Source organism: Musca autumnalis, unplaced genomic scaffold, assembly GCF_047663935.1.
Source record: "Musca autumnalis isolate F117 unplaced genomic scaffold, ASM4766393v1 scaffold_3, whole genome shotgun sequence".
NCBI lineage: Eukaryota > Metazoa > Arthropoda > Insecta > Diptera > Muscidae > Musca > Musca autumnalis.
In genome coordinates, this window is record NW_027411866.1 from 248,026,179 (window position 1) to 248,050,852 (window position 24,674).

The 24,674-nt window shown below is 37.7% G+C and overlaps 1 protein-coding gene across 1 annotated transcript in view; it reads left to right on the plus strand.

Moving 5' to 3' along the window:
- tty (tweety) overlaps positions 1–21,767 on the plus strand; it is a 38,369-nt gene extending 16,602 nt beyond the window's left edge. The window contains exons 2-9 of the mRNA XM_073977737.1: positions 11,167–11,505; positions 16,623–16,800; positions 16,861–17,168; positions 17,231–17,994; positions 18,052–18,221; positions 18,380–18,391; positions 18,464–19,220; positions 20,278–21,767. Of these exons, the coding sequence (XP_073833838.1) occupies positions 11,368–11,505; positions 16,623–16,800; positions 16,861–17,168; positions 17,231–17,994; positions 18,052–18,221; positions 18,380–18,391; positions 18,464–19,220; positions 20,278–20,761 (2,811 nt within the window). The 5' untranslated portion in view covers positions 11,167–11,367 and the 3' untranslated portion in view covers positions 20,762–21,767. The remainder of the gene's footprint in view (positions 1–11,166; positions 11,506–16,622; positions 16,801–16,860; positions 17,169–17,230; positions 17,995–18,051; positions 18,222–18,379; positions 18,392–18,463; positions 19,221–20,277) is intronic.
- The last annotated feature ends 2,907 nt before the right edge of the window (positions 21,768–24,674 follow it).

The following is a 24,674-nucleotide window of genomic DNA, read 5'->3' on the forward strand; positions in this document are numbered from 1 at the left end:
ATGATGAAAAGACAAATAACAGAGACGACACACTTTCATACATACATAAATGTGTATGTATGTATGTACTCATACATTGACAAGCCCACATGTCCTCGTTAATGTTATTCAATTTGAGGTCCATACAAAAACAACATTAAAGGTATAATATTTGCTTTTTTCGACCATTGTGTTTGTGTGTGTATGACCAAAAGGATACGTTTAGGCTAAGCTGTGACGCCCACCCACCAGCATTGCACCCTGCTATGCAAACGATTTATGTGTATTTGCTTAAAAGGAACCACTTTTGCATGCATTCTAGGTTAGTTTGACGACGAACGAGTGATGAATAATTGAGTTTTTGTCCCACACCCATGTGGATCTGAGGATTTTATAAGTCTATTTGTACTAAAAATTAAAACCTTTATGACTTTTCTAGATGTTATGGATTAGTTTGTATAAAGAACACATTTTCTTTATACTTTTTAAAGGAGATCCTTATATTCTCTAAGTAATAAGAAAATGAGATTTTTATCTGAGAAATAAGTTTGGGTTGATTGCAACTGGACTGGTTTATTTTGGTTAATATAAAGAATTATTAAAAAATTAAATTTTCAGATACCTTCCCAGTATCCATCCAGAAGTTGGATAAACAACGCACAGTCTCCAAAAATATCTATATAACACAGACATCTGTCGTGGAAAAATTGGAAATAAGTATGTAAACTTGTTTAAATTCTGCAACTGGAAAAACTAGGGTCTGTTTTCTAAAAAACCCTGCAAAATCATGTATCGATAGAATTAATTTTTATGGCAAAAATATTATTTTTTGTGATCTTAATGAAATTACACACATTATCTGTAAAACTCGACCCTGTCGAGTTACTCTGCAGCTAATATTTATTATAGTTAATGGTAGTCCATCCTAAAGAACTGAAAAAAAAAAACAGAAAAAAGTATCTGTCGACTTTGCCAACAGAGCGTGTGTGAATTGAAACATTGTTTTCCAAAAAACTTATGTATTTAGGGGAAAATGGATTAGGATTAAAACTCAAAAGTTTTGCGATCCTCGAACATATCCTTAACCGCACAAAAATGCTGAACATTTATGTAGGTGGTACCCCAAGGAGTGGACCGATGGGGCCCGCTATTGAACATAAACTAAGTTTGGGCAAAATATTTCGAGATCCACAGGTTGGAACAAATGTTGTTTCTCCGTTTATGTGATATCGGGCGTACCATTTTAGCCCATAATTTCGAAATTTTAATATTCGAAGAAATATTACGATATGCAAAGTGTGGAGGTTCACTACAAATTCCGGCCGTACGGTATTTTCTTTTGAAGCTTTTGAGGCCTTGTTTTAGGAAGTATGGACTTGCTACTCAAATCAAAACGATTCCAGAGGAGGTCCCAAACTGCACTTTTCCGAAATTTCGTGTGGGAGGTACCCGAAGTAGTTGACATAAATAGTCCATATTCAAACCGGATCTATGTCTTGGAGAAATATTATGATGTGCAAAGTATTGATCAAATCGGTTACTGATTTTGAGAGTTATCACGCGCATAATTTTAGCGAAAAGTTTTGAACGTTTGAGGGGGAGGTACCCGAAGGAGTGGACAGATATGGTCCATCTTAGAACTTGTTTTAATTTTGACCAAAATATTATACGTTTTATCCGTTCGGGAGTTATGGTGCGCTCCATCAACTACACATGGTGCCACAGCGGGTTTTTGCAGCTTTCGGGCCAATTTCTCAGGAAGTATGTACTTGCCCCAGGAAAATTTTGTACCGTTGTAGAGGGGGCGGCGAATCAAATCAAAACAATTGGAAAAGAGGTCGAAATTTTGTATGGGAGGTACCCGAAGGAGTGGACCGGTATAGTCCATGTTCGATTTATGTCTGGTAGAAATATTACGATGTGTAAAATATGGGCACAAAAACTATTAAAAATCCCTGATTATCAGATATTCCCGGTTTAATTGTTAAATAAACATCCTGGGTGTTCGTACCCCTACATCACGGTGGCAGGGCTTTAGATTTATAGGGCTTTGTTTATTTCCAATGTGATTTGGTACTTGTTTAGTCCATATGAAACCCGCTTAGTGCGTCTATTATATAATATACAGGGGCTTAATCACGTGATTCGATTCGATCGAGAATTTGCTCGTGAATAAGTTTTCGACACGGTAAAAAACGGCGTGACAAAACTCGATCGAAAACGTTCAAGCAATGTTATCGATTTTTTCGATAGTAACCGGTAATCGATCAGGTAATCTTCAGGGAATATTATGAAGGTAGACGCCAAAAAATGTGTTTATTTTAAAACAAAAACTGAAAACCAAAATTATAAATGAAAAAAATTAAATATTTGTGGAATTTGTTGAATAATACATTGAATAATAACTTCGGAATGAAGTCATGGTAGAACAAACCAGGTATAGTAATAGTACGTTTATATATAACCGGATTTAACAAACCCACTGGGTTTCAAATGTCAACTCCCTTGCGTATACGTCAAATAAATCCTCATTAAGAAGATTAACCCAGCAAAAGGCTATAATATAAACATGTCCTAAGTCCCAATTTACATTAGGCGAGTTTACAAACAGACAATTGTCGCAAGTAAACTCGCCTAATGTAAACTGGGACTTAGTACTACATCAAATACAACTCTAAAACAACCATATATCTGTAGGATATGATTTTCTAGAGTTTTTGGTCCATTATGAGAGGAAAGTGCACTTGATCAAATAAATTTTAAACTTCTTGGGAAAGATATTCGATGAAGTGGTTCGTGTTGTTTATCTCCGGACTTCTACAAAGTTTGGAACAACACGATTTTTCTATTCGAGATTTTTTATGTCAAGCAGTCAGCAAGAAGGACATAGCAAAATCGACTCAAAATTGGATCCAAAAGCAATTATTTCGATGAGCTTATCAAGCTATATATGGGGATTGCTGAGTGAAATCGGACACTTTTTCGAGATGAGGTTTTTGATTTCCTTTATTTTTTGCTGTGGTGATGCTGCTCATTAGCAAAACATTTTAGTATATTTCAGAATTGTTTTTGTCTTTTTTGTTCGACCTTTTGTAATGTTATTAAAATGAATATAATCGAGCTTGAGGTCAATGTTTGTGTTTTTCTTTATTTCATATTTCTTCCAATATTTCGAAATTCATTGAATTTCATCTTCAGGGGGATCTACAACATAAATTATTAAAATAAAAGTTAATTTCTATATCACAGCATTGTTTTTAATTACTAGTAGAACATAAAAACACGTAAAAATTGACGATCGCTTACTTGTAAATAATTATAATAATAACTTAAAAAACTAGCGTAGTGTGTCTACATCTGTCAAGTGTTATTATTGCACTGATAATTATCTACTTATTGCATGATCTCTTCTCCGTATTAAATGTCTGTAGCAGTAAGCTGTGTTGTCTGTATCGGTTTTGCTGTTTATTCGTTTTGTTGTTGGCAGGTTATTAATGTGGAGCATCTCTATGGTCAATCTCTTATTGTAGTTATGCTCTGTTTGTAGCACTCTCACCTCATCGATATTGGGTGTATGATTGTTGTGCTTACAGTGGTCAGCTAAAGCAGTCTTTTGTATTGTATTAATATTTCGTAATTTTATATCCGATTTGTGTGCAGACATTCGCGTTTTTAATTTATTCTTGGTTGTGCCAACATATAATTTTCCGCAGTTTTCTTCCTTATTATTTCAGAATTGTTTTGACTAACGGTTTCAGATATATCGCGCCTTGAAAATCTCAAATTCTGTGAAAACTATGTGCAAAGAAATATTCATAACTTCTTTAATATTGGTCCAAATAAAAAAATAGAACAAATCTTCTATTGTATTTTTTGTCTTTTTATCAGCTGTCTAATAAAAAATATAAAAACCTTTTTTGTAGTGGGATTCGAATGATTAATATTTTTTTTAAATTTTTAAAATTTGTCAATACAAATATTTGTCACAGCAAAAAATACGGGAAATCAAAAACCTCATCTTGAAAAAGTGTCCGATTTTACTCAGAAACCTCCATATACATATACATATACTTATACATATGTATGTACCTTCGTTAGCCTAAATGCTGAAGATATAAATTTCGCTTTTTACCTTGGCAAACTGTGAGATTTATGTTTAGGTTAGGTTTAATGGCCGTGCTATTTAAAAACAGTAACCGCTTCATTCGGAGACCTTGTTCAAGATTCCATGATTATCGCTTGTTGAATTGAGGGTGATGATGAAGAAAATTTCTGAATATTGCTCGATTGTTAATACTGCAAGAAAAAGAGAGTAGTTAGGTGTTTTTTGGAATTTTAAACAGGGTAATGGTTCTACATATGTATGATCAGACGGTCAATATATCAATCTCTTCTCATCCAGCGACATCTGCAAAGTGATGTTCCATCGTCTTTATCTTTTCTGCAGCTCTAACCGTACAGTGATTCGTAATAAGTTTGGATTTGGATCCAAGGAACCATAAGTCATCTGCCTTCTAATGTAGATTTCACGAAGTTTGCCGATGTTGTCGCACGTCAGTGGCCCAACAGAATAGGATAAAATAAAAGCTCGCAACATTTAAACTAGAGCTCTATAACATGGTGTGGAAGTTTATATCACTCCTCCCATAGAACGGTACCTCCCGATTTTCGGTATTTTGAAGGCTTTAGTCACATTTTATCATCGAAATGGCTGGAATTTGGTATTTAGTCTTCTTCTTTAGGGCTACGAAATTTTTCCCAAGATATTTGTCAGTGTATGTCTACGATACTTCCAGACTTTCGGTATATTTTAGGCAAATTATCCTATGGTTAAAATTCGGTATATTGTCTTATAGGTATAGATCCACGTTTTGATATAGCCGCCATAAAATGATACCTCCCGATTTTCGATATTTTTAAGGTTTTAGCAAATTATCATAACGTAATTACTGAAATTTGGTATTTGATATTCGATATGGTATTTGGTATAAAACTCACCGGCAGATAGATGTCCTTTTTAATATAGCCTCCGTAGAAGAGGTATTGCCGGTTCTCAGATTGAATTTGTTATCGTAGTAAAAATTAGTAGATTCTTGCAGGTTCTGGAACAGAGCATAAGTTATTCTCGGCGATTTGGATGTAACAATTGGAAAGGAGAATATCTCGACATTTATAAGGTCACCTGGATGTCACTATATCATGGCACAAATACCCAGGTAGTGACATCGTAAAATTTTGAATATGTTATGTCAAAACTTTCATTATGTTGTTGGGGAAATTACAACAAAAATAATTTTTTATAAAGGGATTTGACTTTTCATATTCGATCAGCTGGTGTGATACCACTACCTGGTAGTTCTGCCATGCACTATATAAAAGTATAATGTCACTATATAAAAGTAAACAAGTTAAAACGTTTTGATTTTACCCGGGCCGACATGTTTGTACTCTCCACCAAGGCGAATTTAAGAAGGCAATCCAAAAGGCGAATTCAGGCCATAGTCTTCATTAGCTGTTAATTTTTTTTCCGCGAAATATCCACAAAATTTAGAAGAAAACGGTAAAATATTCTTCGATAAGCTTAAAAAAATGATTTCGAACACAGATATTCTTTATTGAAGTGAAATATTTGTAATTTATTTTTGATTAAAAATAATATGTTTTGACAACAAAATGAAGACATCAGTTGGTATTAGCTCTGTTCCAGAACCTGCAAGAATCTACTAATTTTTACTACGATAACAATTTTGCCTTTATGTTATCGAAGGAAATAGTAGAAATTAGTAGATTCTTGCAGTTCTGGAACAGACCAATTATTTACCCTGTTCCAGAACCTTCTATTTTTTACTACGATAACATTTTATATATCCTTTATGTTATCGAAAAAAATAGTACAAATTAGTAGATTATTGCTGTACTGGAACAAACCAATTGTATCACCTTCTTTCTTGCACCATGCCCTCCACCATGAAATATTCTGAACTTATATGGAATAATAATTGGTCTGTTCCAGTACTGCAAGAATCTACTAATTTTTACTATTTTTTCCGATAACATTAAGGGAAAAATGCTATCGTAGTAAAAAATAGTAGCTTCTTGCAGGTTCTGGAACAGAGCATATTTTTCCCTTCTGTTACGAAGGGAAGAAAATTGTTGAGGTGGAGAAAATTATTGACCACTAGGAACCCCAAAAACCTAATTTTAACTACTTTGGTCACCTAAAAACTGGAAAAATTGCTGAAATCAGGCTGGTGGCTATACCACAACGCGGACATATGTCCATATTTTAGTGGAGAAGTTCCGTGATCACTCAAAAGCTTAAATACTAAAGAACATCAAATCTTACCTGAAGACAGTGATAAAAACTAAAAAACATGAAGTCAGTTAAATTACCGGCAGTTCGATCAAAAAATGTATATGGGCGCTATTAAACATTCAAATAAAAAAAAAGGAAGCGAAAAGCCACAATACGGAAGTTAAACATCGGTAAGCTGCAATCAAAACAGATAGCCACAACATATTCCACTCAACTGGCCCAATTGCTTAATTAATACATTCCTCGTTCCGATAACATATTAGAACAGCAAAATTCATACTTGGGTACCAGAGACCTAGACCCGAAGTGTTTTGTCAAGCCGATGCTGCTATAGGAGAGTTGTGCTGCCAAAGTGAAGAATGCGGTATAAATGGCTACTCTACAATCAGAAGCAACGTGTAGGTTACGGGAGAGGTATCGGGTGAAAAGCAGAGAGGAGAAACGTTCTTTCCGTAGGAAAGGAGAGACATGAAAAATCGGGAGTGTGAAAAAATCTACATGTACAGGACCCAGCATGAAGTCTGCAAATTCTTCTAGAATGTGACACATCAAACTGATGACTTTGGTACAGGCACATAATTCTGAAGAGACGAGCAAGGTAATCTGTCAATAAATTTTTAAAAACTGCTGATATTCAATACTAGTGAAGAGGATGAAGATATCACACATCCAATCCCAGAAGATGGTAATAAACCGTCTGAAGAATAATAAGACAGCAGGACATCATAACAAATCTATCATTGACCCAATATTTGTAAATTTGCCGTAATTCCTGAAAAATACCCAAGTAATCATATTGTTGTCGATTATAAGGCAGCCTTGACATCCCTTACGTTCAAAGGTATTCCAAGCCATGTCTGAATTCTGTATTGCCGCAAAATTCATTCGGTTTTGTATGATGACTCTGTTACCAAAAGAGGTTTCAGACAAGGAGACAGCATTTTGTGTGATCTCTTCTCTCTTCTCTGAAAACGGTTATACGAGATGCAGATGTTAAAAGAAATGGCACAATATACGCAAATAGCCACATATTACTCGCTTATGCCAACAACCTTAACATCATGGGTCACAAAAGAAGTAACTGTTACCTTTAAAAAAAGTCGAAAGAGAATCCGCTAAAGTGGATCTGGCAGTAAAAGGCGACAAGACCATGTTCATGATATCGATGCGCAATGCGTCCACAGAATTTGGACCAACTGTGGAAGTTGGTATCTACAATTTTGAGATAGTTAAAAACTTGGATTACCTTGGTACCGTCATAAACACAACAAATAGCATCAGTTGGGAAATGTGAGAATGAATAGTATTGGCAAACAAGTGCTACTTTGGAGTAAGCAGTTAATGCTTGTCAGGTGACGCCTTTTGTTTGAGTCTTCCTTCTCTCACAGCTCGGTATTTGATGTCATCCTCACAGGTCATTAGAAGTGATTTCAGCGATTTCTCGAGCGAATTCACGATTATTATAATTGTATCATATATTCGGAGACACTTTTACAAGATACTGCTTTTCTTCCGGCGTCTGCCTTGCACTCTGAAGGTTAAACTAAAATTCTCAAAATTCCGAAAATCGGGAAGTACCGTTATATGGGTGCTATACAAAAACATGGACATATGTTGAAAATTGTTGGTGGAGATAATTAGTGACCATTGGAAAACTTAAGTGTGGAATTACAGCTACTTCGGTCCAAAAATGTAGCTAAAATCTTCAAAATACCGAATATCCGGAGGTACCGCTATGTATATGGGGGATGTTCCAAACCATGGACCGACCTATGTTGACGATTCATGGTGGAGATATTTTGTGACCCGTGGGAACCTCTTACTTACTTACTTAGCTGGCCCATTACAGAACATTTGTTCTATAGGCCGAACTAAGAAGAGATCTCCATTCCTCTCTATTTGTTGCTTTGCTCTCTGGAATACCGCGCCTTTTCATCTCAACATCCACTTGTTTGCGCCATCTATTCCTTGGCCTGCCAATTCTGCGTGCACCGCCATGTGGCATGTATTCATACGCCTTTTTAGTGGGAACCTCAATAATAGTAATTCGCTCCAAAAATGTAGCTAAAATCCTCAAAATATCGAAAATCCGGAGGTACCGTTATATGGGGGCCAAACCAAGACATGGAGCTATGTTGGCCATTTTTGGTGGAGATGTTTTGTGTTCACTGGGTACCTCAAATGTTAAATTACAGATTGTTTGGTCAAAATATTTAGCTAAAATTCTCAAAATTCCGAAAATCGGGAACTATCCTTATATGGGTGTTATACCAAAACATGGACCTATGTTGAAAATTTTTGGTGGAGATATTTAATGACCACTGGGAACCTTAAGTGTGGAATTACAGGAACTTTGGTCAGAAAATGTAGCTAAAATCTTCCAAATACCGAATATCCGAAGGTACCGTATATGGGGGATGTCCCAAACCATGGAGCTATGTTGACGATTTTTGGTGATGATATTTTTTGACCACTGGGAACCTCAAATGTTAAATTCGGTCAGAAAATGTAGCTATCGTCCTCAAAATACCGAAAATCGAGTGGTACCGTTATATGGGGGATGTACCCATAATTATCTCCACCAACAATTTTCAACATATGTCCATGTTTTTGTATAGCACCCATATAACGGTACTTCCCGATTTTCGGAATTTTGAGAATTTTAGCTAAACCTTCAGAGTGCAAGGCAGACGCCGGAAGAAAAGCAATATCCTGTAAACGTGTCTCCGAATATATGATATAATTTTAATAATCGTGAATTCGCTCGAGAAATCGCTGAAATCACTTCTAATGACCTGTGAGGTGTGAATAACATCATATACCAAGCTGTGAGAGAAGGAAGACTCAAACAAAAGGCGTCACCTGACAAGCATTAACTGCACTTGTTAAATTGCAGATTGTTCGGTCAAAATATTTAGCCAAAATTCTCAAAATTCCGAGAATCGGGAAGTATCGTTATATGGGCGCTATACCAAAACATGGACATATGTTGACAATTTTTGTTGGAAATAATTAGTGACCACTGGGAACCTCAAATGTGGAATTATTAGTAGTTCGGTCCAAAATTGTGGCTAAAATCCTCAAAATACCGAAAATCGGGAGGTACGTTATATGGGGGCTACACCAAAACTTCAAACTTAACCTGCCTATAGAAAAAAGACACTGGGATGCAAAAATATAGCGTTCTAGCTCAATTATTGCGGACGCTAGAGTGATTACAACAGACGGACATGACCTGATGGACTCCGAATTTTATCTTGATCAAGAATATATGTATGTATATACTTTATAGGGTGGCAAATGATTATTTCAATGGGTGGAGGGTATAAGAATAATATTTTGCTTTATTTTCGGCAGCACAACAGTACTCCTAACCCTTTTATGCACCTGTTGTGCTCAAGTATGACGTTTACATCAGGACAAGAAATGATTTACTTGATAAAATTGCCTTAGTTGGGCGGAGTAAGTTGATCTCCTCAGAACGTTGCGTGTCCAAAAGTACATTTTTCTCTGCGTTCAACCTCATAAAAATATACAAATTCGTCCTGAAGACCTTTCATTGTTTTTTCAAACTCGCAAAATTAAAAGATACGTTAATCTTTAAAAATAGTATATTCCCATTGTTGCCTCTTATCTATCCCAAGAAGTCTCCAATGATTCACCAAAACACTTTATGATGTAAGGTATCACTTGTTCGTCCTTTGCCCACTTGTTTTAATGATGACGATGACAGATAACGGTATCAACAACGACTCTGATGGTGAAAAATGTTGAAGATGTTAAAGACGACGTCGAACAATGTTAATGATGACGACGAGGACGACAGCTACGACGGACAACAACAAAAACAAGAACAACAATAATAATAATGGAAGAATGAAACCAACAAAAAAACAATTTAGCCTAGAAAGGCATGAGGATAACAGCCTAACAGTGATAGACGGCTGACTAAATGTTTGCAAGATAATGTGTGCCCCCATACACACTTACATAAGTGTCTTCACGTCCCGCTCCCTTACCCTCAGCGTGTGTGTATTTTTAGATGAATGAATGTAAAACAAATTGTGTTTTAAGTAAGGATAAAGGATGTGAGTACATGTGGCTCTGTATGTGTGTGCGTGTGTTTATGTGCGTTCACAATTTTTAAGAGGCTCTTTCATGTGTAAATGTATGTCGTCGTCTGTTTTATTTGTCGACTTTTGTCTGACAGTCGGTCTGTTGTCCTCTTTATTTGTAGCAATGATGAAATGCAGCAGCAGTAGCTGGAAATACACCAAAGAGGATACACAACATCAGGGAGAAGAAGAAACAGCAAGCAAAAGGACTTAAATATGTACTACTTTATATAAGTGTCTGTAAATGTGTGTATGTATGTTTGTTCGGCCGAGTGTGAGTGTTTATGTTTTCCGAGCAAACCTTCGCCACTCTTTTGGGCTTTGGGTTTGTTGGCTCTCATTTGGTTTGTGGTGGCAGGCAGGGCCACCACGACATGCGGTCAAATCCTACAAAAAAGGAATTCCTAAAGAGGACGAAAACAACAACAACAAAAGCAGTCAGAGTAACAACTGAAGTTCGTGAATATTTTGCCTCGCCTTCTTCTATTTGTATGTTTTTTTATTATTGGTGTTGTTATTGTTGTTGTTGGAATACTAGTCAGTTGGTTTGTTGTTGTTGTTATGTTTTTCTTTATTACGGGATCATTGACACTTATCTTGGCTGTGGAAGAGTCAAGAGGCCAACATTTCCAAACATAAATAAATTTATTTGCCATTAAAAGATTAATGCTCCTCTAAAATCGACGAGAACCACCGCACACAAGTAAATAATCGATTGATTGTATGCTTCCTCTTCTTCTATTTCTTTTTACACAGCTTTTGGGCACATTATTGGTCTGTGACAAACAGAAGTGAATGAACACTTCATACGTTCTGGTTTATCTTAAGAGCGGCTTTACAAACAGCCAAGAAGAAGAAGGCATCCGACCACCAACAGCAGCCATAAGGCCGGAAGCAGCACCACCACCCCTCAGCAACCAATACTGCCACTAAAAAGATCACAGACACACGGCCACAATGGGTGATTATCATGAGTATACGGATCAATATAAGGTGCCGGTTATTGCGAAACTGCTGCATGCCTTACCCCATTATAACATAACATTCCACAAAATTAACAGCACATTTCGGCCAAATGATGAGATTTATTTGGAGGTAAGCTTTCGAAGAAATTTAATCGACGTTTTTAATATAGAGAACCCATATTCAGTAAGGCTGAATATAAAATTTCCTATTCAGCCATGCTGAATAGCAATTTTTCTAAAGAAAACCCTATTCAGCCAGGCTGAATAAAAGTTTTCCTTCAGAAAACCCTATTCAGCCAGGCTGAATAAAAGTTTTCCTAAAGAAACACCTATTCAGCCAGGCTGAATAAAAGTTTTCCTTCAGAAACCCCTATTCAGCCAGGCTGAATAAAAGTTTTCCTAAAGAAACACCTATTCAGCCAGGCTGAATAAAAGTTTTCCTAAAGAAAACACTATTCAGCCAGGCTGAATAACAGTTTTTCTTAAAGAAACCCTTATTGAGCCTGGCTGAATAATATTCTTAAGGAGAATCTTATTCAGCCAGGATGAATAGGGGTTTCTTTAGGAAAACTTTTATTCAGCCTGACTGAATAGGGGCTTCTTAAAGAAAACTTTTATTCAGCCTGGCTGAATAGGGGTTTCTTTAGGAAAACTTCAATTCAGCCTGGCTGAATAGGGGTTTCTTTAGGAAAACTATTATTCAGCCTGCTGAATAGGGTTTTCTTTAGGAAAACTTTTATTCAGCCAAGGTGAATATGGTTTTCTCTAGGAAAACTTTTTTTATTCAGCCTGGCTGAATAGGGTTTTCTTTAGGAAAACTTTTTTTCAGCCCTACAGAAAACCTTATTCCGCACGGCTGAATAAGAGTTTTCCTTTAGAATGCCTTATTCAGCCAGGCTGTATAGGAGTTTTCCTACAGAAAACCTTATTCAGCCAGGCTGAATAAAAGCTTTCCTAAAGAAACCCCTATTCAGCCAGGCTGAATTGAAGTTTTCCTTCAGAAACCCCTATTCAGCCAGGCTGAATAAAAGTTTTCCTAAAGAAACACCTATTCAGCCAGGCTGAATAAAAGTTTTCCTAAAGAAAACACTATTCAGCCAGGCTGAATAACAGTTTTTCTTAAAGAAACCCTTATTGAGCCTGGCTGAATAATATTCTTAAGGAGAATCTTATTCAGCCAGGATGAATAGGGGTTTCTTTAGGAAAACTTTTATTCAGCCTGACTGAATAGGGGCTTCTTAAAGAAAACTTTTATTCAGCCTGGCTGAATAGGGGTTTCTTTAGGAAAACTTCAATTCAGCCTGGCTGAATAGGGGTTTCTTTAGGAAAACTATTATTCAGCCTGCTGAATAGAGTTTTCGTTAGGAAAACTTTTATTCAGCCAAGGTGAATATGGTTTTCTCTAGGAAAACTTTTTTTATTCAGCCTGCTGAATAGGGTTTTCTTTAGGAAAACTTTTATTCAGCCTGGCTGAATAGAGTTTTCGTTAGGAAAACTTTTATTCAGCCAAGGTGAATATGGTTTTCTCTAGGAAAACTTTTTTTATTCAGCCTGGCTGAATTGGGTTTTCTTTAGGAAAACTTTTTTTCAGCCCTACAGAAAACCTTATTCCGCACGGCTGAATAAGAGTTTTCCTTTAGAATGCCTTATTCAGCCAGGCTGTATAGGAGTTTTCCTACAGAAAACCTTATTCAGCCAGGCTGAATAAAAGCTTTCCTAAAGAAACCCCTATTCAGCCAGGCTGAATTGAAGTTTTCCTAAAGAAACCCCTATTCAGCCAGGCTGAATAGACGTTTTCCTATAAACCCCTATTCAGCCAGGCTGAATTGAAGTTTTCCTAAAGAAAACCCTAGTCAGCCAGGAAAACTTCAATTCAGCCTAGCTGAAAAAGGGTTTCCACAGGAAAACTTCAATTCAGCCTGGCTGAAAAAGGGTTTCCACAGGAAAACTTCAATTCAGCCTGGCTGAATAAGGTTTTCTGTAGGAAAACTCCTATTCAGCCCGGCTGAATAAGGTTTTCTGTAGGAAAACTCCTATTCAGCCCGGCTGAATAAGGTTTTCTGTAGGAAAACTCCTATTCAGCCCGGCTGAATAAGGTTTTCTGTAGGAAAACTCCTATTCAGCCCGGCTGAATAAGGTTTTCTGTAGGAAAACTCCTATTCAGCCCGGCTGAATAAGGTTTTCTGTAGGAAAACTCCTATTCAGCCCGGCTGAATAAGGTTTTCTGTAGGAAAACTCCTATTCAGCCCGGCTGAATAAGGTTTTCTGTAGGAAAACTCCTATTCAGCCCGGCTGAATAAGGTTTTCTGTAGGAAAACTCCTATTCAGCCCGGCTGAATAAGGTTTTCTGTAGGAAAACTCCTATTCAGCCCGGCTGAATAAGGTTTTCTGTAGGAAAACTCCTATTCAGCCCGGCTGAATAAGGTTTTCTGTAGGAAAACTCCTATTCAGCCTGGCTGAATAAGGTTTTCTATAGGAAAACTCCTATTCAGCCTGGCTGAATAAGGTTTTCTATAGGAAAACTCCTATTCAGCCTGGCTGAATAAGGTTTTCTGTAGGAAAACTCCTATTCAGCCTGGCTGAATAAGGTTTTCTGTAGGAAAACTCCTATTCAGCCTGGCTGAATAAGGCATTCTAAAGGAAAACTCCTATTCAGCCTGGCTGAATAAGGCATTCTAAAGGAAAACTCCTATTCAGCCTGGCTGAATAAGGCATTCTAAAGGAAAACTCCTATTCAGCCTGGCTGAATAAGGCATTCTAAAGGAAAACTCCTATTCAGCCTGGCTGAATAAGGCATTCTAAAGGAAAACTCCTATTCAGCCTGGCTGAATAAGGCATTCTAAAGGAAAACTCCTATTCAGCCTGGCTGAATAAGGCATTCTAAAGGAAAACTCCTATTCAGCCTGGCTGAATAAGGCATTCTAAAGGAAAACTCCTATTCAGCCTGGCTGAATAAGGCATTCTAAAGGAAAACTCCTATTCAGCCTGGCTGAATAAGGCATTCTAAAGGAAAACTCCTATTCAGCCTGGCTGAATAAGGCATTCTAAAGGAAAACTCCTATTCAGCCTGGCTGAATAAGGCATTCTAAAGGAAAACTCCTATTCAGCCTGGCTGAATAAGGCATTCTAAAGGAAAACTCCTATTCAGCCTGGCTGAATAAGGTTTTCTATAGGAAAACTCCTATTCAGCCTGGCTGAATAAGGTTTTCTATCGGAAAACTCCTATTCAGCCTGGCTGAATAAGGTTTTCTATAGGAAAACTCCTATTCAGCCTGGCTGAATAAGGTTTTCTATAGGAAAACTCCTATTCAGCCTGGCTGAATAAGGTTTTCTATAGGAAAACTCCTATTCAGCCTGGCTGAATAAGGTTTTCTATAGGAAAACTCCTATTCAGCCTGGCTGAATAAGGTTTTCTATAGGAAAACTCCTATTCAGCCTGGCTGAATAAGGTTTTCTATAGGAAAACTCCTATTCAGCCTGGCTGAATAAGGTTTTCTATAGGAAAACTCCTATTCAGCCTGGCTGAATAAGGTTTTCTATAGGAAAACTCCTATTCAGCCTGGCTGAATAAGGTTTTCTATAGGAAAACTCCTATTCAGCCTGGCTGAATAAGGTTTTCTATAGGAAAACTCCTATTCAGCCTGGCTGAATAAGGTTTTCTATAGGAAAACTCCTATTCAGCCTGGCTGAATAAGGTTTTCTATAGGAAAACTCCTATTCAGCCTGGCTGAATAAGGTTTTCTATAGGAAAACTCCTATTCAGCCTGGCTGAATAAGGTTTTCTATAGGAAAACTCCTATTCAGCCTGGCTGAATAAGGTTTTCTATAGGAAAACTCCTATTCAGCCTGGCTGAATAAGGTTTTCTATAGGAAAACTCCTATTCAGCCTGGCTGAATAAGGTTTTCTATAGGAAAACTCCTATTCAGCCTGGCTGAATAAGGTTTTCTATAGGAAAACTCCTATTCAGCCTGGCTGAATAAGGTTTTCTATAGGAAAACTCCTATTCAGCCTGGCTGAATAAGGTTTTCTATAGGAAAACTCCTATTCAGCCTGGCTGAATAAGGTTTTCTATAGGAAAACTCCTATTCAGCCTGGCTGAATAAGGTTTTCTATAGGAAAACTCCTATTCAGCCTGGCTGAATAAGTTTTTCTGTAGGACAACTCCTATTCAGCCTGGCTGAATAAGGTTTTCTATAGGAAGACTTCTATTCAGCCTGGCTATATAAGGGTTTCTATAGGAAAACTCCTATTCAGCCAGGCTGAATAAGGTTTTCTATAGGAAAGCTCCTATTCCGCCTGGCTGAATAACGTTTTCTATAGGAAAACTCCTATTCAGCCTGGCTGAATAACGTTTTCTATAGGAAAACTCCTATTCAGCCTGGCTGAATAAGGTTTTCTATAGGAAAACTCCTATTCAGCCTGGCTGAATAAGGTTTATTATTAGGAAATCTCCTATTCAGCCTGGCTGAATAAGGTTTTCTATAGGAAAACTCCTATTCAGCCTGGCTGAATAAGGTTTTCTATAGGAAAACTCCTATTCAGCCTGGCTGAATAAGGTTTTCTATAGGAAAACTCCTATTCAGCCTGGCTGAATAAGGTTTTCTATAGGAAAACTCCTATTCAGCCTGGCTGAATAAGGTTTTCTATAGGAAAACTCCTATTCAGCCTGGCTGAATAAGGTTTTCTATAGGAAAACTCCTATTCAGCCTGGCTGAATAAGGTTTTCTATAGGAAAACTCCTATTCAGCCTGGCTGAATAAGGTTTTCTATAGGAAAACTCCTATTCAGCCTGGCTGAATAAGGTTTTCTATAGGAAAACTCCTATTCAGCCTGGCTGAATAAGGTTTTCTATAGGAAAACTCCTATTCAGCCTGGCTGAATAAGGTTTTCTATAGGAAAACTCCTATTAAGCCTGGCTGAATAAGGTTTTCTATAGGAAAACTCCTATTCAGCCTTGCTGAATAAGGTTTTCTATAGGAAAACTGCTATTCAGCCTGGCTGAATAAGGTTTTCTATAGGAAATCTCCTGTTCAGCCTATCTGAATAAGTTTTTCTATAGGAAAACTCCTATTCAGCCTGGCTGAATATGGGTTTTATAGAGAAACTGCAACATAGCCTGGCTGAAAAAGGGTTTCTATAGGAAACTCCTATTCAGCCTGGCTGAGTTGGGGTTTCTATGGGAACACTTCCTTCTTCCTACTTTAAATCCATAAAATTATATAATTAAATTTTCTAATAAATTCCAGAGCCTCGGAATACTAGGATCCGTACCAGCTGCCCTGCTCATCGTCTCACTATTGGGTCTGCTGCTTTATCTAATGACAAGATGTTGTGATCGCAAACCCAGACCGGCACATTCAATTACCAGCCTAAAAGTGGCGCTTTCCATTGTCACGGTAATGTGTTGTGCTGCCATTGGCTTAGGTAAGGGAGAATATTCCGTTCTTCCAATAGATTTGTTAACCAATTTCCTACTCTTTCCAGGATTATATGGCAATGATGATTTACACAATGGTTTATTGGAGGTTTTAACTGCGGGACGAAAAGTGGACACTTTGGTGACAACGGTACGCAATCAGACTTTGATTTTGGAAAATACCCTAAAGAATCGCATACGACCTCAACTGGTGGAACTGGCGGATATTTTCGATCAACCTGTGACAAATTCTACAGCCCTCTCCATACTCTTTGTGTCGTTGAATATTGTACAAGGTAATGTGACGTTGGCCACAAATGCAGCCAGTGATATACGCAGGCCCCTGACAAGTGTAACCATGACGAAGTTTCTTTCGGTAAGTTTTGGGATCATAGGAAATTTGGAAGAGGAATTGAAGGCATGATTTTATTTTTCTAGGAGGGTGATAAAATGGAATTGATCCGATGGCCCGGTACTGTGGCTACCCTGGCTTTACTACTCGTCTTGTGTGCAGTGCTATTGGTGGGAGTGGCTCGCCATTCTCGCTGTGCTTTGATTCTGTTTAGTGTTTGCGGTTTATTGGCTGTCACCGGCTCATGGCTAATGTCGGGCTTGTATTTGTCGTCCTCCGTGGCCGTGGGTGACCTTTGCATTAGTCCAGCGGACTTTTTGGTTTCCGTGGCTCCGCGAGATCTTCCGACAAATGTTTTGCTGCACTATACCCAATGTGAACCAGGCCACACCAATCCCTTTACCCAACGTCTGAGAGAATCACAAAACTCCCTCAACAATGCCCGCAGTGCCATGGCTACGGTTATGAAAATCTCTTTGGTTCTGTTTAAATCATCGGGTCTGCAACCCAAATTGGGCGCCGTTAATGCCGATTTGAATAGCAGCGAACGACTGCTGACCCAACTCACTGCCCTGGTCGATTGTAAAGCAGTACATCACAACTTCTTGGCTGCCTCAAGAGGACTGTGCGAAGGTGGCCTTTTAGGTCTCGTCCTTATGCTCATTGCCAGCTTCATTGCCGCCATTTTGCTCACCATTATGGTTTGGGTAGACTCTCACACCTGGATCTATATAAGGAAACGCAATGACTATGCTCAAGTGGACGAACCTTCGTATATCTCCCATCCGGCTCCACAGAACCACCAGCAAATGTTGAATGCCTCCCGAACTCTGCCAAGGAATCACAATGGGTGAGCGCAATAAATGAGAGTGATTTTATTTAAATTCTGGTTGCAATCTCTTTACAGGCACTTTAGTCCCCCGGTGATCAGTGGTTCGCATACCTTGCAGCATCCCTCGAAGCGTCAGCAGCACGAGATGATGGCTCACGTGCACATGCAGCAGAATATGAGGGCTATGGGCACGCATACGCTTGGTCGTTTGCCGTCGCACAATCATAGCCCCACACACCTGACTGGTAAGTAAGGGGACCATCATCAACAACTCTCTCCATCTCTCCCTGTATCTCACTCTCTTTCTCACTGGTCTACACTATTTTCCCTTTGGATTCAAGATCCCCTACTTTGTTGTCGAGAACTTCCCCTCTTATTTCTTTCTTTTCTCCGCTTCTTTTAGGCCCCAATAACGGTAAATATGCAACTTTAAGCAAACAATGCAAAACTTTGGAAGCAAATGATTTTTACTGAAAATCATCATCAGTCTGTAGCGATCCCAACCGAAGTCAACAGGCGACGTCTCAGCAGCAACAATCTCAGATGGCTCCTCAACCGATCTATTGTCACCATCCTCATCCACATCCCCATTCTCATGAAGCCGCAGCAGCAGTTGCGGCAGCTCAACACCAGCATGCCATCTATCATCAGCAGCAGCAGTACGGCACCTATTCAACAGCAGGCCATGGACAACATCATTTGGTAGCGGCGGGACCACATGGACCACAGAGTCAAATATATCAACAAATTCCACCCCACATGGGTCAAATGTCGCAGAATGGTGGCCAGGCAAATCCTCACTCCATATATCAACCACTAGTTGCAGTTAGCCAGGGTTCAATCTATGTCTCCAATTTGGCCACAATGCGGCGGCAAAATTCTCAACAATCCAATGCAGGAGGGCATCCTCAGATACCCGGCCATCATGGAATGTCACAACAACAGCCAGGTGGAGGTGGTGGTCGCATGCCACCAACGTCACAACATCATTCGATGAGTGTGAAATCACCACAAGACGGCATGCGGGACCCTTCACGTTCCGAGGCAATGGATACTGCCATTTATGATCGTGAGAAGGGTATCTACAAATGTTCAACCCTAAGACAGGGTGGTAAATTTGATCCCAAATATAAGCCATCAATTTTGAATTGTCCACTGCCAGAAATACCCAAGGATGCAGATCCACCCAGTGTGGAGTCGATATATGAAAAGCAAAGGCAACAACAGCATCAGAACTATTCGAAGTAAGTAAAACAAAGCTTCTTGATTCTTGCTTCTATAAAAAAATCATCCTTTCACCCTGGCTGAATATGGTTTTCCATAGGAAAATTGATATTCAGCATGGCTGAACAGAGGTTACCATAGGAAAACCTCAATACAGCCTGGCTGAATAGGAATTTCCATAGGAATATTGCCATTCAGCCTGGCTGAATATGGGTTTCCATAGGAAAATTGCTGTTCAGCCTGGCTGAATATGGGTTTCCATAGGAAAATTGCTATTCAGCCTGGCTGAATATGGGTTTCCATAGGAAAATTGCTATTCAGCCTGGCTGAATATGGGTTTCCATAGGAAAATTGCTATTCAGCCTGGCTGAATATGGGTTTCCATAGGAAAATTGCTATTCAGCCTGGCTGAATATGGGTTTCCATAGGAAAATTGCTGTTCAGCCTGGCTGAATATGGGTTTCCATAGGAAAATTGCTATTCAGCCTGGCTGAATATGGGTTTCCATAGGAAAATTGCTATTCAGCTTGGCTGAATATGGGTTTCCATAGGAAAATTGCTATTCAGCCTGGCTGAATATGGGTTTCCATAGGAAAATTGCTATTCAGCCTGGCTGAATATGGGTTTCCATAGGAAAACCTCAATTCAGCCTGGCTGAATATGGGTTTCCATAGGAAAACCTCAATTCAGCCTGGCTGAATATGGGTTTTCATAGGAAAACCTCAATTCAGCCTGGCTGAATATGGGTTTTCATAGGAAAACCTCAATTCAATTCAGCCTGGCTGAATGGAAGTTTCCATAGGAAAATTGCTATTCAGCATGGCTGAATAGGGTTTGCCATAGGCTGAGTGGGGTTTGCCATAGGAAAATTGAGCCCGGTTGAATAGGGATTTCCATTGGAAAATTGCTATTCAGCCTGGCTGAATAGGGGTTTTCATAGGAAAATTGCTATTCAGCCTTGTTTAAAAAATCTTCTACTTAGCCTGGCTGAATTAGGTTTGCTCTACTTTTATAGGCTTTTTGGATCCTTGGATTTGAATTTCTCTTTAATTTTATATTTCCATGTTTCTCTTTCAGGACCCTGCAAAGACCACCCATGAAGCTACCACCACAAATGAAAGCCATACCTCCTCCACGTGTAGGCACACCAAATTCCCCACCACCTCCGCCAGAAAATAACGACAATGGTGCGAATCTACCCAAACCCTATAGTCATCAGAATGGTGGTAATACCTTGAATATGGGCGGAGGAGTAGGAGGCGGTGGTGGAGTCGATACATCAAGTGCCGCCACCACAAATACCACCAATACAAATACTACAACAAATGTATCCGATACTAATCGTCAAATGAACAACGACGCATCACTGCCACCACCACCGCCATTGGACACCCCGGAAGATACCGGGCCCAAATCAAATAATATCATGCATCACAACAACAACAGCACAAACAAGAATAATCCAGCACAACAACATATGAACGATGAAGATGATCTACCCCCGCCTCCACCACCACCTGCCATGAATGATGATTCGAATTATGCCGTAACGGAACTTTAAAAATAATGAGAATCATTGTAAAATGGTATATCAGAAGTATCCGACATAGTGGGCGATCGTTGGAAAGTATTATGTAGATGACGGCGGCGCTCATCATGAAAGAGATAGAGAGAGAGAAACCTCCCGCTTAGGAAAAACAAACAAAACAGAAGTTGTGGTAACATTTTTTGTAGTTTATAGATAATGAAAAGAAGAAGAAAAAACCAAAGGATTTTTTGTAGCAATAACTTGAAGAAGAAGAAGATGAGGAACAACCTATAAATAAAAATACACACATATATATACACACACAAAGAAAGGATATCCTGTGGAAATTTGTTATTCTGAAGAGAGGGAATACTGAAAGGTTTTGTAAATTCTAATTAGATTCAGGATAACCTATTCACCTACACACACTGCCACTATTGACGGGCTGGGGACCTAAAATCTTCATCTTCATCAACACTTTCATCCTCATAACTAATCTTATGATGCTTCTTTTACTTTACAAAGGTAAACGATCTGCAAGCAATATCGTCAAGATTCGATCTACAACACTTTCACATATGAGTCGGAAACTCCTAGAATTTCACATACTGAATTTCAGATGGAGTTTCAAAAAAAACTTCCTTATGGAATGCTCTAAAATTTCGTGTTTTTCTTCAACTGAAATTACCTGGATTTCCAATACAAGTTCCTCTCATTCATATGTGAAATAGTTGCCACATCATCTCTCATACATTTCATGTACATTTTGTAAAACCGAAAAATACCTAAGTTTATCCAATTCTGATACATTAGAAAAAGTTACAGGCTGATGATGAAAACACAATCACCCAGAATCAGCAACATCACCACATCATTATCAAAATCTGATCTTATTATTGATCAGATCTATATTTGTAATATGTTTGTAGATATCTAATTATTTATATAAAAAGAAGAAAATATCCTTTAGCACAAAGGAACTGTACAAATCATAAATTTATCAAAATTATTCAATATTAAAAGGAAAAGGAGAAAAAAACTTACAGTGCATACATTATAACACACACATTACATACATACATATTTTTTTAGATGGATCCCAACCCAAATTCATTATGAAATTACACTTTTTTTGGAACAATCAACATTGAAGAGTGGCAAGAGGAAGATACAGCAATATGTTTAAGAAAATGTTTCAAAATTTAAATTATAACTCGAAAAATAACGATATGAACTTTTATGTTTATCCAATCGGTCGAGAGACTTTTGTGGTATTTTTTCAGATTCCAAATAATATCATGTTAGCGTTGAGAATCAGTTCCAGAATTCATGGAAAATGGAGCCCAACGTGAGGCACATATGTATATGACAATAATGAGATAGACCAGAACAAACTTCAACTGAACCGGCAAGGATTTAAAGAAAATTGCAGAAAACTAAAATTGAGGCAATATAAAGTGTAATCTATGCACTTAGGACCACGGTTGCCACCGGGCAAAAAAATTCTCTACCAAAATTTTCCGAAAATGTTACCAAAAAGTTACCAACAGATTAAATTTGCCATTTCGTTTGTTACACATCGAACTATGCACCGGAAACCCTGTAAAATGTATATATTCTAGATCAAGGCATATTTATATAAGGTAAATTCATGAATTCCAACAACTAACAAATTTACAAAAACAACATTGTTGTTATTGAAAATTTAATGTCAAGGAAAGTTTTCTCAGGAAAAACATAAATACATTTTGAAAGTCCTCTAAAATAGAACAAATTTGAATCAAAATGCAAATATGAAGCATACAGAACTGTCGCAGGTCATTGTTATTACACGTTTACAGTGAAAAGTAGTATTTTATGGTAGCAAATTTCGATGTTTCAAATTTCATGAGTAGACCCTATTATACTATGTTTATATTTACGAAATCCACTCGATTTCAACTGTCAATTCCATTGCTCAAACGTCAATCGTTTTGACAGTTGAAATCGAGTGGACTTCGTAAATGTAAACATAGTATTACATTTTGAAAACCAATGGCATGCTCCAGTACTGCAAGAATGTACTAATTTTTACTATTTTTTTCGATAACTTAAAGGAAAAAATGTGATCGTAGTAAAAAATTGTAGCTCCTTGCAGGTTCTTGAACATTTCAAGGCATATCGACATATTTGTAATATGTTATTTCAAAATTTTCTTTATGTTGTTGGGGAAATTACAACAAAAATAATTTTTTTTATAAAGGGATTTGACACTTCATATGGTCTGTTCCTTTACTTTTGAAAATGGTAAAACCGGCAAAGGTAGTTAAAGTTGTAAACTGCACCCATATGAATTGTATGGTCTCTGAAGTAAAGGAACGCTTTTCGAGTAAAAAGTGGTAAAACATGAAGATTCTTCCACGTAAAGGAACAGGGCTATATTCGAACAGCTGGTGTGATACCACTACCTTGGTAATTGTGCCATGGAGCATTTATAGTCGTCATGTTCCTTTACGCACCTGAGGTTACCAGTTTTTACCACTTTTTACCAGCAAAGTGTTCCCTTACTTTTAAAAGCATACAATTTATATGAGAGCAATTCACCATTTTTATCATTTTTTGCCAGTGATACCTTTTTTAACCCACTTAGCGCCGAGAATTTTTTTTGCGAGAAAACTTAAATTTTTTATGAAAATTGTATTCTTGAGACTTTTTAAGCATTTTTTACAAATTAACTTTTTTCTCTAAAACGTATAGTTTTCCTGCAATCGGGCCTTCTTTTAAAAGTGCCAAAAACTTTGGAGGGTAATATTGGTGTATACTTACATGCCAATCCCTTGGTTTTTGGTTGATAAAATACTCTTACTATATTCCTAACAAATCCTTTATATGATCCTAACATTTATGATTCAATTTTTATCGCATATTTAAATTTTTCATCAAAAGTCGAAAATTACAAAAAAGCTGATTTTTTTTGAATAGCTTGGGTTTTAGGCCAATTGCGTGGAAATAGATAGGTCAAATGAAGCGCTATAAGCGTGAAATGACAGATTACAGACAATACTATAACAAAATGCAAAAAACCCCACAAAAATATTCGAAAAAGCCAGAGTTTTACGTCAATTTTTGCAACCATTTTTTGTGGCGTTTAAACGACCAGTGGCTTTATCTGGGTTAAAAGTAAAGGAACAGACCAGTTTGTTCAAACCTTAAAAAAGTTACCAAACCAAAAACGAAGTTACCAAGTTACCAACCCTATAAAAAGTTACCAAATTTGGTAATATTCTACCAACTGTGGCAACCGTGCTTAGGACAGATCATGTTGTAATTATAATAGTTGTGTTCCTTTACTTACCTGTGGTTACCATTTTACCATTTTTAACCTGCAAATCGTTCCTTAACCCCAAAAAGTGGTAAAACGGAAAGCCACTTTTAAGAGAGTGAGAGAGGGGAGAGAGATCAAAAACGCCTTTCTCTTCTACCACAGGCTACCAGACAAATTTCTTCAGATAAAAAATGGTAGAACTGATTTTTCGACATTTCTTTGGCGATTATTTGACAATGAAGAAAAAAATTAACAAAAAAGAAGAAAAAGGTAAACGCTGACAAAACAAAATTAAAAAATGTGAAATAAAAGAAGAAAATTATATTTTTATGTTTCTTTTTGACATTGCTACCAGATCTACCATTTTTTCTTCCTTTACTTTTGTGGTAGAACTGTTCATGAGAGAGCAATTTTGACAGTTTTCTCTTTTACCACTTTTACTATTAAAAAAGTAAAGGAACAAAGCTAATGTGTTGTAACAAGTAAGAAACAATCAGTCAGTTATGCCGACATAGATATACCCTAAGCCTCGTACCTAAAGAAAATAAGTAAACACAATACTTCAGACGTCTACAGGGGTTTTTGAGTGTTTGGGCCAATATCTCATCAAGTATGGACTTGCCCCCGAAATGATACCGTTGA